At 50.1% G+C, this 14,212-nt stretch overlaps 1 protein-coding gene across 1 annotated transcript in view; it reads right to left on the bottom strand.

The window, feature by feature from the left end:
* The window catches only part of RFX4 (regulatory factor X4), a 97,785-nt gene extending 84,632 nt beyond the window's left edge, over positions 1–13,153 (bottom strand). Inside the window, exon 1 of the mRNA XM_059816707.1 lies at positions 13,141–13,153. Within this exon, the coding sequence (XP_059672690.1) occupies positions 13,141–13,153 (13 nt within the window). The remainder of the gene's footprint in view (positions 1–13,140) is intronic.
* Between the last annotated feature and the right edge of the window lie 1,059 nt (positions 13,154–14,212).

Below are 14,212 nucleotides of genomic sequence, written 5' to 3' on the forward strand. Positions count from 1 at the left end.
GACAGAGAACTTCTAACCTCTACAGCTGTTAAATTCGTAACGTCTGAACAGTCTGTCTGCTTTGAATATCAGTTAGTGTGCTGCAAACCTAATCTCTAACTGCCATATGAATGAAAGTAAAGCAAAAAATGAGCTAGTACACCTAATATTTTCTCTGGTGTAAGTGAAAGCTATGCCTTATAAGACTTCAATGTCTTAGTTCAATTAGTCATATCAACTTAGAAGACAAATCACTAGTTTAAAACAGTCCCTTAAAGACAAAAGAGACTATCCCTTTCTGTCAGGGTTAACGATTAGGACATAAATGTGAAGTCTGACCCTCAAACTATTAAAAGCCTGCTCTACTACCTGCTGCACATCACACCTGCTCTGACTAGAAACAGAGGAGTCATGTTCTGAATCCCCCACACACCTTGCAGCACAGCACTGCCGGTTATAGGTACATCTGCCACCTGCAAAGTGTAATGCTGCTGGAGTGCTGTGAGGGCTGGTTACAGCAGCACATTCAAAGCTTTTCAAGAACATACTGTTTGAAAGAAAGCAAACAAAAATCACCTCTTCTCTGAAACCTCAATCTACTGTAAAACCAAGACCTGAGCAAGATCTCCCAGCCTGGCCTCTGCATGATGTTATGAACAACCGTGTGCCTGTAACATGACAGAGCTTGGCAGCCACTGGCTCCCATTGAGGGTGTTAAACTTACCGAAATCAACTAAAATCAAGCAGAACAAGCTATTAGGGACAGCTAATCACATGCATGGGGATTTTCTAAGATTTAGGCTTTCATAGATGATGTGATCTCCCTTCTCTCCATTGTCAAATAAAAGGTTTGTGAGACCATATCAGGGCCATTGTCCAACTTCCCTTCGATTACTCCATTGCAGACACTCCTCATTCACAAACCAGCTCCTCTTTGACCATTGAGGTGAACCTGCCACACAGAGCCTGGTTTTGCTCCTTGCTGCCTCATTCAGTGTCATCAGCTGGCAAGGCACATATCCTTCAGCCAGTGCATGCGAGCCGTCAGGAACATCTTCTGGGTCCACAGGAAATCATGCCAGTGTCCTCCTTGGTCCTGCATAACCATCTCCTTTTCTTCTAAGAGACCTGCTCCTCGGGGATGACAATGACACATGGCCTTGGTGCAGATGGTAGAGCCGCTACCCTGAAAAGCTGCCAGAAACCTTGGTGCTTTGTTTGCTAATCTAACTTTTTATTTTGTTTCCAACAGGGCAAAATGTCAGGCACTCTTGTTGCAGTCCTTTCTTTTGTTCTCGTTTCTTGGCATACAGTTCTCTTGGAACTACTTCAGGGTTAATGGACATTGGTCCAGGGCACTTACTAGGTGTTGGCAGGAATGTTTTTGTTCTTTTTTCTTTGACTCATGATTCTAGTAAAGCATCGTGAGATTCACCATGATGTCATAAGAATGCAAAGAATGACTCTCTTGAATCTGTGAAAGATCTTTTGTTTTGTTCTGCCAGGTCTTTGCTCCTCCTTCTGATTTTCTGCTAACCCATTTGAAAAGGTATATTAGAAAAATGGCATGCTGTGTTTAAACTGATATAACAAAAAACACCATAGCTCTTCATCTTTTAACTTCTTTAGAATACTTGGGTAGAAAACTGGAATTTATGAGACGTTGATTTCTTGTTACTTTGTGTAATATGCAGAAGTTCAGCTAAATGCGATACTTTTGTTGAAGTACTCTGTCAACAACATTCCTCATTAAGAAGCTGCATCCCAAATATAGATCAAGCACCCTCAGGAACCCTAGAATACAAGATTCCTCTGCATATTGATTCTGGCATTTAGGGCAGCCTCCAACCTGGATCAGACAGGACTTCTGAAGTCCTATCTGTTCCCTTCTCTGGAATCTCATATCATATTGCTTTCACATTTCTAACTCAGTATGCATGTTAATTGGGAGTAGCCCTTTCCCTCTCCCAGTCACACACAGATGCTATCTATCATTTTATTTTGAAAAGTAAGTTTCACCAGACCAGTAAATAGCCACTTGTTTTTTGCTGCATCAAGGCCATTCCTCATTTAACAGCAAAAAGAACTTCACCTGGTCCAATTTCAGTTCAGTAATATTTCCTCACTTTCACCTAGCATCATTTAAGCTAGTAACACCAGTATCCAACCAGTTCAGCTCTCCCAGGGCACTTAACTTACATGGGTGTGCAACGTGCAGCCAATCTTGTCATCAGTAGGATAATCACACATATCAGGTGCTTTCCAAGCACCAACTCTGCATACACCAAAGCATACCCTGATGCTTCTTACAACGTGATGTGTTATAGATCTTCAGTCCTTCAGGGTCTGCTGCATGAACCAACGTAAGTGCTATCATTGTCTCTGATTTATCCGCAATGTTTTATTCCAAGAAAATGCAAACATGACCCTTGATTATTGCCAGTCCCATTCTCTCCAAGAATAAAGGACAGTTTCTTGATGCCCTTTTTGCCCCAGATTTCATTAACTTCTTACGCTATAGAATTAATGTGAGGCACACTAGAGGGCTCGTAAGAGGAGGGCCTTCACTACTGGGTACCTATCACAACATTTCTTATACTCATACCCTACAGCAGTCTCAACTCACTAGCTCTTGGATTAAACATTCCTGGGTGCTACCATGGTCCCTCAGCTCACCAGTGTGCATGAGAAGGCATGGAGTCCTCAAACCCTTAATTCAGCTCTGCTTCACCACTACACAAGGCTGGAGTCATTTGGCTGAACAGGAAGTCTGTGACTCAACAAGAAACAGGATTTGCATCAAGTACCCATGAAATGCTTCCCTCTGCCTCAGGAGCCCATGAATGCAGCGGACAAACCAATTTGACACAGAAACAGTAGTACATCAGTAAGACTGCCCACAAAGATGACAAAATAAAAAGATGCAAGATGGGTGGGAGATGCAAGAAATGCTGGCTGTGGGGCTCAGGGAGGTGAGAGAAGAGAGAGAAGGCTGGTTGTTGGAAAGGAGGTGAAAAAAGAAAGGAATGAATGACAAAGAAAAGGGCATGGTCAAAAATAAAGTATAGGAGGAAAGTAACTATAGAGAGGAGATTTTTTTAAAATCAGAAGAAAAGATGTCAGCTCTTGAAGGAATAGGACTACAGTAAATATTTCTCATCAGAAACAGCATCCAATCAGGCAGACTGAAAGAACAAGAGAAAAACAGACAGACACATACATGGAAAAAAACCTCGGATGTCAGGATGTAATCATAGCAGTAAGAAAGAGACAATCACTTGACTGAAGAGTGTGAATCAAAGGAAAGAGATACTGTATTTATTCAAATGGTGGCCACTTTTCCTCACGTCATGCACATCTATTCCAAACCTAGCAGTTGCTCAGGATGGAGCCATTACATTATTCACAACCATTTTATGAGAAAATACAGCACTAACTAGACAGAAACAAATAAAGAACACTGTTTCTTTCAGCTCTCAAAAATATACCCAGAGAATATCTGCATACCAAAACTAGCAGAGAGAACATTAATAAATCATCATAACATACTCCCACAAAGACTGGTACCTCTCAGAACTAATCTGTGTATACAAAGCAAGCATTTCATGCTATTGATTTTACAGCCTAAATGTGCTTGTTGGAAAGTCTTCACTTGGTCCTGATGTGCCTAGACTTAGAGGTTCATAAACCTTGTATGAATTTAGTCCCTTCCACACTGTCTCTTCCCTCCCCTTAGAAAGTACTATGAAAGTAGACCAGTGCTTTTAAAACTAGGAGCCTGGCTTTTCTGAGAAGCCTCCAGTCTCCTCTGAACAATATGCAAAGCAAACTCAGGGAGGGAACATGAGAAAAGAGAAGTCTTCTTTCCTCCTTTTTTTTGCCTAAGACTCACCAAAACAAGAGTCTAGTATTGAATATTCAGCACTGAATACTAACTGCTCAATAGACGGTCTGTTTGCAGAGCTCAAAGTGGAAATGACCCAGCAAGGAGGAGAGGTGAACACACTGCTCCATCCATGTGATTAAACTGCTCTGTAAATGCAGTCCTTCCCAGTTCTCCCCACCTCGTTACAATGGAGGCCATTTGCTGCCCCTACCACAACTCATTTAAAAAAAAAAATGTTTGCATTAGAGGGGCCCCCGCACCAGTATTGTCCCCGTGACTCTGCGTTTAGGAGAGGAATGTGAGCTCCAACATTGGGAAACTTGCACTAGCCAGTCAATTCAACCAGCGGGATACGTTATTGCCACTGCTTGGGAGGAAAGAAGAATCGGGCGCAGGTTGCAGAGAAGCAGAGCGCCCTGCTGGGTGTCCCAGCTCTCATCCTGCACAAGGCACAGAGTAAATCTCACCTGGCAGCTGCCTTGTTCTGCTGTGGACCTCGGAGGTCTCTTAAGCGCTCCTCCTCTGAGTTGGTGCATTATGCTGGCACACAGCAAGCACCCAGGAGGCCCAGCTGGGCCACAGGCTGGCACGCAAACATAACACGCCATTTAGCAAACATGCTGTTTACACACAGCCTCTCATAAGGCCAAATTTTCCTTGATAACTAAAATATATCTCATTCAACCCTTGACCCCAAGAGGCCCAGAAGAAGCAGCCTTTTACAGACATGAGGCACATGCTGCAGACCTGTCATGCTCAGCCTGAGAATCCCTGGTCTGGCTCTCATGCCACATCTGTTCCTGACGGGATCTCCATCTTGCACACAGCACCAGGCATGGCTCCTCTCCTGCTGACCCTGGAGTGCCAAGCGTGTTAGCCAGCAAATCTCTGACCCACTGCTTAGCCAGGTCTGACATACAGAGACCTGGAGCTAAAGGGCTGTGCTGAGGGGTGGGTGAGGCTCTGGAAAGAAGCCCATTCCCTCCAACCACCACATGAGCCCGTGCACCTGGGGAACAACCACCGCAGGAGCAGGTCTGTCAGGTCACTGTCACCTTAAGAACCAGCCAGGAATTTTTGTTTCCCTGTGTTGCTTAAGTTTTGTAGGGGTTAGAGGAACAGGCAGGATTTTACTTTCCTCTGGGCATCAGGGATGGCCAAGAGCAGGGTACCTACAAGCTATGTCACAGAAGCTAACAGCATTAAATATTCATTTGCTTAACGAGGAAATCCTGCCACATGTTCATGGTTAAACTGTATGTCAGATGAGGTGGGAACCACACAAGTCAGGTTGTTGATGACATTTTTTTCCCCTTTGAAGGATAGGATTGGGTCTACTTCCTACGACCATCCATGAATTTTAATCAACGAATAGCCTGTTTCTGCAAGATCCTAGAATATTAGCAAAATATACAGCCTTTCCTGCTTGTCCTCTGACACAGGGGAGCTTTTGGTCTTTTGCATCAGGTTGCAGGAAAGTGTCATGGGTTGTAGAAATGATGTTTTGTGGGGCCTTTCAAATTAGGTATACATTGCTCTCACCATGGGGGACCCGGCTCCAGGACACAGGTGGTTCCTCCCAGCATTGGATGACAGCTCATGAGATCCCACTGATGAATTGGGCTCCCACTCTATACTGCCCTTCCTCAGCTGCAGCTGAGGTAGTTTTAGCACTTCTGAAATAGTTTAGCAATTAATAGGATTCGGGGGGGGGGGGGGGGGGGGAAGTATGTTAACCCTTCTATCATTGCATTTAGTAGTATCTGTATTTACCCCTACATCTGGCTTTTTTTCACTTGCCACTGCATTTCTGGTATTTTATTGCTTTAGAAGTTTAGCACAAGCTAGATCTGAATTTACAGATCTATACAAGAACAGAAAGCTCATGCCTGTTTTGTTGACTTAGGGGTCTCATTTGCAAACTTAAATTTGCATGTAATACATTTTTCATATGATGAGTTCTACACAACTTCTACCCGTCTGTAAGTCTTGCCTCAAGTAGCCAAACCAGTAAAAATGGCTACATAGAAGAAAACAGAATAATACTATCAGACTGTCTTAAGGAGTGAAATTTTAAAAAGAAAAGGAAGAGAAGGTGAGGAACAACAAGTAGTTCCATTTCTAGTGACAGTATTCTTAAAAAAAAAAAAGCCAATAATTTCTGACACTCAAAACTTGTTGGCCTTACTTCCAGGCAAATCTCCTTTTTTTCTAGATACTATTTCAGCAAGCCAGACAAAACCCCTAGAGAAGAGAGTTTTGTGTTTCTAAGTGTTTGAGTCTATGCCACCCAAAGCTCCAGCAGGAAGTTTGTCAGAGCGATGACTACAGCATCAGACTACAGCAAGTCTAGAAGACGAATGAAATCCCAGCATATGTCCCTAGCCTGTTGCTCTGAAATTAATGCCTCTAATTCCCAGGGCTGTAAGTTTCAGGGAATCGCTCATTCAGAGAATGTTCCAGCTATCTAAAATGTATTGTTTCCCATTACCATAATATTTGGGATCCTGCACAAAAATGCTCAGGATAAGCTGCTAATTAATTGCAAACCCATCATTCATAGCTGCAAACCAACTCCTTGGTTCCTGTAACAAATTCCATTTCAGAGAAATTAAGTTCACTTACCAATAAAAGAAAACAAAGTGCTTAACTGTAGCTGAAGTGAAGGAAATGAGACAGCGCTGAGCCCTGCATTTCAGTCTTGAGGCAGTTTAAGCTGCAAATGAGCTTTTTCTTCCTTACTGGGTGCAGTGAGAGCCAAGGCTCTATTTAACCCTCTCCACTTTTCCCGATTTCAAATTTATCAGAAACGGAAGAATGGCCAAAAGTATTTAACACAGCACTTATTGATATACAGAAAATGAAACTGCAGGTCTTACAGCAAACTGGAAAGACTCTACCAGTGACTTTAAGCACCATTTCTAACACTGGCTAGTATTTTATAGCTAATAAACTGCTCTCACTGCAAATCCCCTGGGAGAAAATAAATGGGAATGAAGACAGGCCAGGACTGCTAGTTATGCATGCAAAATAGCTGCAATTAAGTTATTACACATTCCCAACCATTGGGAGGGATCATTACAAGCTAACACTGGGCACCTGCCCTCTCCAAGGCACACACACAGACTTCAACAGGTGTTTCGCTTGTGGAGCCATCGCAGGATCAGGACCCATCTCTAACAGCAAATTGTATTACAGTTTTAAATACTCACAGAAACTCCTGGACACATATGTACAATTCTATAGGACCTAAAAGTTGTGTGTAAACACGTTTTTAGTATAGACATAAAAAAACCTACACAGGCCTCCACTGGCATAATCATCACCACATACTCTTCCTTCCTACACTTGTTATCTATAGGATCGCTCAGCCATCAAATATCCTTTATGCTATCCATCTTCCTAACTAGAATGTTAGCAATCAAATCCCTCTGCCGCCGGGGCGCTGGGCTCCAGCAGGGTCGGATCGTACGGGGTATTCATTTTCAGACACAATGAAACAAATAGAAAATCCAGCACAGATGCAGGGAAACAGACAAGTGGGTGAACTCAGAAAATTCACAAACCTCAGGCCTCACGGAATTGTGAGCTAATTATTTAGACTCGAATGTCACATCAAGTATCCCCAAAGGACTGACCTTATATTTGTATTAGTTACATGACAGCCTACTGCTGCTCTAAAGGCATTGTCATGAACCACCAAGCCCCAGCTGTATTTAAGGCCACCTCTTCAAAAGTCTTCATCTGAAGAAGTACTAATGTTTCATCACCGTGCGGATTTCAGTGATCCCACGATTTCATCTTTATTTTGCTATGGTAAAATCCTATGTATAGAAATAGTATCCCAGGAGAGGGGCCTCCTTATGGCTGTCCTAACTTGCAAACCACTTGCAAATTGAGCTGGAAAAATGCAAAGGTGTTTACATTGGGAGATGCTGCAGAATTTAGAGCTACGCTAACCTTCCTTGGCTGCACGCTCACTGCACCAGTGGCTGAAAAACAGCCTTATTTTCTAAAAGCAACCAAGCCAATGACCCTGCTGGTAGCAGGGTACTGTAACGGTGACTTTCTGTGGGACAGCTCTAATTCCCATCACACGTGTCTCAGCACAAAATGGTCTCTTCTAATTTCCAGAAGATCTTTCGCTCGATAGATATTTACTACAGTAAAGGTGCAGCTGCAATAGACCAACTGAGGCTACAGGTTTCTTTACAGTCTCACAGACAGAAGTTTAATGTGTTTGAGTCTGGAGTCCCTTCTTTAAGGAGGGTTTTACACAAATAAAATCTTGAGGACTGTAAACCCTAAACTGTAATTTAAATAAATGAAATAGTTTCCTACAGTTGTCTGGCTATTCTTATGCAAAAGCTTGGTTTAGTTCTTTTTTTCTTTCCATTCTTTTAAAGACCTTTTCTTTATTGCAGGTAAATAACAGACTGCAGAGCAGTGAAAAGTACCGCAATTCCCCCTCCCTAAGTATTTTAGAGTTAATTCATTAGCAGACAAATAAATCATAAAATCATTCTTTTCTCTGAGTCAGACTTAGAAGATGAACTTGTTAACTCAAGATATTTTTGACCAACTTACAAAACTCTAAAAAATCCCCATGGATTTTACAAACTTCTAAAAAAAACCCCTCAGGAATGAAGACCTGATCCAGTGCTGGGACTTGCGTTTAGATCCCAGTTCTGCTGCTGCTGAAGGCAGAGGGAGCTGCCAAGCATCGGGCCCTACTGCACAAACATTGTCCACAGGAACTCTGCAGCCAGCAGGAAAGAAAACATCTTTGTTGATTTTTTTGTTGTTGTTCCATTTCTTTCAAGTGTGAATCATGTAAGATATGAAATGACATAAGACAAATAGTCGAGTTAAATTATATAAAGGACCAGTGGTATTTCTTTTGCATGTCCATATCATATCAAATTTAGGATTCAAAAGAATCATCGGATCATCTCAACTCATCAGGTGAGAGCCTTTATAAACACAAATGCTGGAACAGTAAAGAACTTTTTTTGCTTATTGGAACAAAAATAAATCATGAAAAGTACTCAAGCAAGGTAAGAAAAAAAAGCCAATAGCAAGTCCCTCTTTATCTATTTGTAAACTGTGTTGCAATAAGCAAAGCAAACAGTTTTCAGCAGCAAAATCAACCACTCATTCAGTTCAAAAAAATTGAGACCTAGAGTCGCACGCTTCAGCGTTGTATGTATGTTCTGAAATGTCACAACTGCTTTCCCAGCTAGCATTCAGGTATTTATTACCAATATTGGCGATTTCAGTAATTGAACCAGGATATGAAAGCCATTAATTCTCTTCAATCAGTGTTTATATGCTAGATACTTTTTAAACAGCAAGCTCATAGAAAAGGTCACCCATTACTGCCGCAACACCCATATATTGATAAGAACATAGACCGAAATCTGGCCACCACCGCAACGTGTTCCTCTCAGGCGCTGGAACCCGCTTTTCGTGGTTCACACAAACTGCTTTAAGGGCATAATCCCAACGTCCTTGACAGCACTGAAAGGCTTTCTGCTGATTTTAGTGGGGTTTGGATCAGCTCCTAAGTCTCAGCTTCACGTCCCAAGGATCTCATCATCCAGCACTTTGAAACCAGCGGAGTTTTTGCCTGGCTCCAACGCTGAAATAACGAGGGGTATTTATTGAGTCATGCAGAAAAGTTGCACTTCAAGAAAGCGCCTCCTTTTCCTTCGGCTCCTGAAGCTTCCCTGAAGCGGTGCGGTGGGGAGCTTTCCCAGGGGTGCCGCGGGGACGGGGAGGGTGGCAGCCTCCCGGGAAATCCATGCCGCCCCGCGTCCCCGCACGCAGCTCCCCGGCCGGGTGGCACCCCGGTGGGGGTCCTGCGGGGGGAGAGCTCCGTCGGGGCGGCGGGGGGGGGGGCGGGCACCGGGACGAGGGCTCTCCCCTTGCGCCGGGTGCCAACCCGCGGTGCCGCCGCGGCCGCGGGGCGCCCCATCCCGCCCCCGGGCGTGCCCCCCCGCCGCCGGCAGCGCCTCGCACTCACCGTGCCGGTGTCACTAGGGGGGGCTGCGGCTGTGGAAACCTGTTATTAATACCCGGGATCTCCCGCAAAGTCTCCCTCCCCCGCCCCAGCCGCCCTCCGGGGCTCCCCGGGTGCTGGCCCGCCCGGTCCCGAGCACCCACCCTGCCGCCGCCCTCCCTCGGGCCCCAGCGGGCTCTGCCGGGAGAGGAGATGGGGTCCCCGTGCAGCGGTCCCCGGGGCCCCGGCAGGCTGCGGGCACGGAGGTGTCGGGGGGCCGGCTGGGGTGTGGGGTGAGAGCAGGGCCGAGAGCAGGGCAGGCGGCGGCGGGCGCGCTCCTGCAAGCCCCAAAAGCCAGGCACGGCTCCCCCGGGGCGACCCCTTTGTGCCCCACAGCGAAGGGACGGACGGGCGAGACCCGGCGGGGGCTGCAAACTTCGCCCGGCGGCTCGCTGGCTCCCGGCACGGCTCGGGGGAGTTACGGGCTTTAGAAACTACGCCCGGGGGCGGGCGGGCGCCTCACGGAGTTAACGGCGGCGGCGAAACGATGCGGGGAAAGGTGCCGCAAACGGCCCGAGAAGGGCTGTCTGCCCCCCCGGGTGGGTGCCCCGCTCCCCGGCGTGCACCGGGCCCCGCCGGGCAGCGGGAAAGCTCCGAGGGCAGCTCCCCGCCAGCGCTGCCGGTGCCGCTGGGGCGGCCGCGCCGTGCCCGGGCCGGGCCGTCGGGGCCGGGCGCTGCTGCGGGCGCGCTGCCGCTGCCCTGCCGGCCGCCTGCCAGCCCGTCCCGCGGCACCCTGCCTTGGGGAGCGGCTGGGGGGGGGGTCCCGGGCCCCCAGACGGCCAGAAATCGGTTTAGGCTCGGTGACAGCCCCCGCGGGACACTGCCCGAGTTAGGGGAACATGAGGGAAACTCGATGGAAGCACACGGCACTGCTGGGGGAAGGGGAAGGAAACAAACCTTTCCCCCGCCTTAAAATTAGAGCCGTGGGCGATTTTTTTTTTTTTTAATCCCGCTGTTTTAGGGAAAAACTGTTAAGGATAAATTAAAACATGACTGATTTTTTTTTTTCAATGAAGCCATATTTTTCCACAATGCAAAAGGATCTTTACATAACAACTGAAACTCAGGAGAAAAGCTAATTGGATTAAGTCCTCTGAAAGGGAGGTTAAGGTGTCTGAATGAGACAACTGCAAAGCTCCACTTTTCTTGCCATCTGTTTAGCAAGACTAAAGTGTTTTCTGATTAATATTATCTTAATCAATCATGCTGCCATTTATTATAACCATATTGAATTTAAGGAACGAATGGTACGGAGGCTCAGCTCGAGGATGGACAATTTTGAATGCAGGGATAGAAAACGCGGGGCTTTTTTGGTTTGGTTTGATTTTTTTCTTTCCCTAAAGACCCGTTACTCTCGACAACGAGAAGTTGCCAGCAGCGCCCGTAACTCCGTCTCGGCAGTGCCGTCGGACAGAAGCGCAACTTTCTTTTACACCCTAGGAACTCCTGCATGCGCTCTGACAGGAACACAACGACTCCTTCCCCGCCGAGCACTTTCTCCCCGGAACAACCCCCCGGGTTTTGTCCCGGGGCCCCGGCAGGAAAAGTGGCCCACACCCGGCTAGTGTCGCCGGTGGCCGGCGAGGGGCCGAGCCCGCCCGGTGCGCCGAGATCCCGCGGCGGGGCCGCGGCAGTCGCAGCCGAGCAGGGCCGGGCAGCCTCCCCTCCCCTTCTCCCCTTTTTTTTTTTTTTTCTTAAAACAATAATTAAATTTTACAAAATGCCCTTCGAGCCGCGTTGGGGGCGAGGGGTGAGAAAACCCTTGGCAGCTTCGGGGCGGCGGGGAGCGAAGCGCCTCCGAGGCCGGGGCTGCCCTGCCCCGCCGCCCCTTGCCCCGTCCCCACCCGCACCACCTACACTGGCACGGCCGCGGGCGACCTTGGAGGAGCCGGGACGGAGCTGCGGGCGCCCCGGGGGAGCGCCGGGACGCGGCCCGCCGCGGCCGTCGGGGAGGCGCGGGGGGGACCCGATCCCGCTGCGGGCTCCGTCGGGGCTGGGGCAGCCCGGCTCTCTGCTCCCCGGCCACCTCGCCGCCATGCCGGCCATCAGAGCCGGTCACGGCGATCGCAGCCGGCACAGCGGCTGCAGGAGGGGACGGGGCAGGTCAGGAGCGGGGGAGCCGTCGCCGGGTTGTGCCCTACCTAACCTGCGAGCTGTCCGCCTGGGAAACGCCTGGGCAGGGAGGGAGGGAGGGGAGGAGGGGGTGTTTTCCGGTGCTAATAAGATAAATGAAAATCGCGAAGGTTATTGTGGCGGCTGCCTGCCCTCCGCTGCATGCGGGCGCGCTGGGGCCGCGCTCAGGACAGAGCGTAGCGGTTACGGCCGGTGGAAACCCGGCTTCGTAGCGCGGCGTGAGCACGGGCACGGCCGGCGGGAGGAGGCGAGAGAGAAGGGGCCGCGCTTTCGGGAGGCTGCCAGCTGACAGCCGCGGTGGGCAGACCTAGGCCTGGGCCCTGCTCCCGGGGAGAGCCGGCTCCCTGCCCCTCCGCGTCCCCCGCCGCCGCCCCCGGGCCGGGCCGGGCGGCAGAGGCGGCCGTCGGGTGGCAGGGCGCGGGCTGCGGCCCTCGGGGCCAGCGGCCCCTCCGCTGCGCCTGTACCCCTCGCCTCCCGCCGGGGCTTCTCCCCGCGTGCGGCGCTCGCTGGTGGGACTGCAGCCGCCCTTCTCCCGTCCGGTTACCGGACCGGCCAAGTCATCGTTTGGGGGTGCGGGGGGAGAGGCCCACCCTGCCCTTCCCCGAACTCCCTCCCCTCCAAGGCAGCCCAGAGCCGGCTCTGCCTGCGGGACAAAACGACCTCGGCGCTGGGCTCGCCCTAACCCACCAACCATCTTCCCTAATAAACCTCGTTTTCTCGCCCCTCTGAAAGGCTCCGCTCAAACCTAAGCAAGCGCCTAAAACTAGAAGCGGAGAGGAAATCAGTTTGCCGGCCGGCAGCCTATGGAGGAGAAAAGAACAAAAAAAAAAAGGCAAAAAACCACCCTCTGCTCCGTCGTATCCGCAAGTGCAACCGCAGGGCTCCAGCTCAGGGGCGAGAGCTCCCCCGCCGCGGCCCCCGCACCCCGCTCCCCCGCACACGCCCGGGCTCATTTGCCTGCGAGGCCGGTAAGGCGGACGGCCCCCCCGCGGCCGCCCGCGCTGCCCCCGCCGCCACGGTCAAGTTGAAAAGTCCTCCCTGGCGGGCGAGAGGAGCCCGCTGCCTGCGGGGGGGCACTTACCTGTGGAGTCCATATCGGGTTCCTCCAGCAACCCGCAATGCATGCTCTTCCCATGGACGGGACGGGAGCCCCAAGGTCCCGGGGTGTGGAGAGCCCCTATCTCAGAGATGCGCGGGGGAGAGGGAGCAGGGTGGCGGCGAGGGGGTGGGGAGGGAGGACAGAGGCAGATAGTTGGGGGGGTGGGTAGCGCGGGAGAGAGGGACACTCCGTAATCCAGCAGGGCAAAGCCAGACCCGTCAAAATGTTTGCGGATGTTTCATGGGAAAAAGCATCATTTTATAGAAGCCCTGATGGGAGAAATGTCATTGATAGGCCAGCCAGCCTGATGAATGGCTGCTACTCAGATGGGGATGTGGCAAGGCTCAATGTGAAGCCCATTGTGATGCTGTTTTGAATAAGAAAAGCTTTCCTCCAAAAAGGGGGGCCTTAGATCTACGCAATCCCAACACTTCGACTTCCCTCTTCTATTAGAGCATTAGAAACGTTTTTCTTATTTAAAGTTCCAGCGGCCTTTCCACTCCTCCCTTCCCTCCCCCAGCCCCCACCCAAGGTCCTTGGCTCATTACAGCCCGAGATCAAAATTGGCTTAGATCTTCAAACGGGCAGTAGGTTTGGGGTTGTGCTCTTTGGGGCTGCCGGGTGTGCGTGCAGCGCCGCCGAGCTCCCCTCCTCCTCCTCCTCCTCCTCCTCCTCCCGGTGGGCTCTGGGTTGGGATCCTTCGCGGGCACATGGCGTTGGAAGCTGCACAGCTTCCCAAATATCTTGTAAGCTTAGTTTATTCGGGAAAAAAAAGGGCGATGTGTGTGGGTAGGGAAGGGGGGGGTGAGGGGAGAGAGGAGTTGCCAGTGGCTCGGCGAGCGGTGCCGGTGGTGCAGATCTGCGACTGGGACTCCGTGCGTCTCCCCGCGGCCCCGGGGAGCGAGGACAAGGCGGGGTGGGGGCCGCCCCGCCACCGGCCTGTCTGCCGGCGGATACCGGCTGGCCCGGAGAGCTTTCCGTGGGACTGGGGGGAAAGCAGGGGGGTGGGAGATCCCGATTGCCAAGAGAAACGAAGAACCAAACGGGTGCGTTT

This window comes from Gavia stellata, chromosome 4, assembly GCF_030936135.1.
Source record: "Gavia stellata isolate bGavSte3 chromosome 4, bGavSte3.hap2, whole genome shotgun sequence".
Taxonomy (NCBI): domain Eukaryota; kingdom Metazoa; phylum Chordata; class Aves; order Gaviiformes; family Gaviidae; genus Gavia; species Gavia stellata.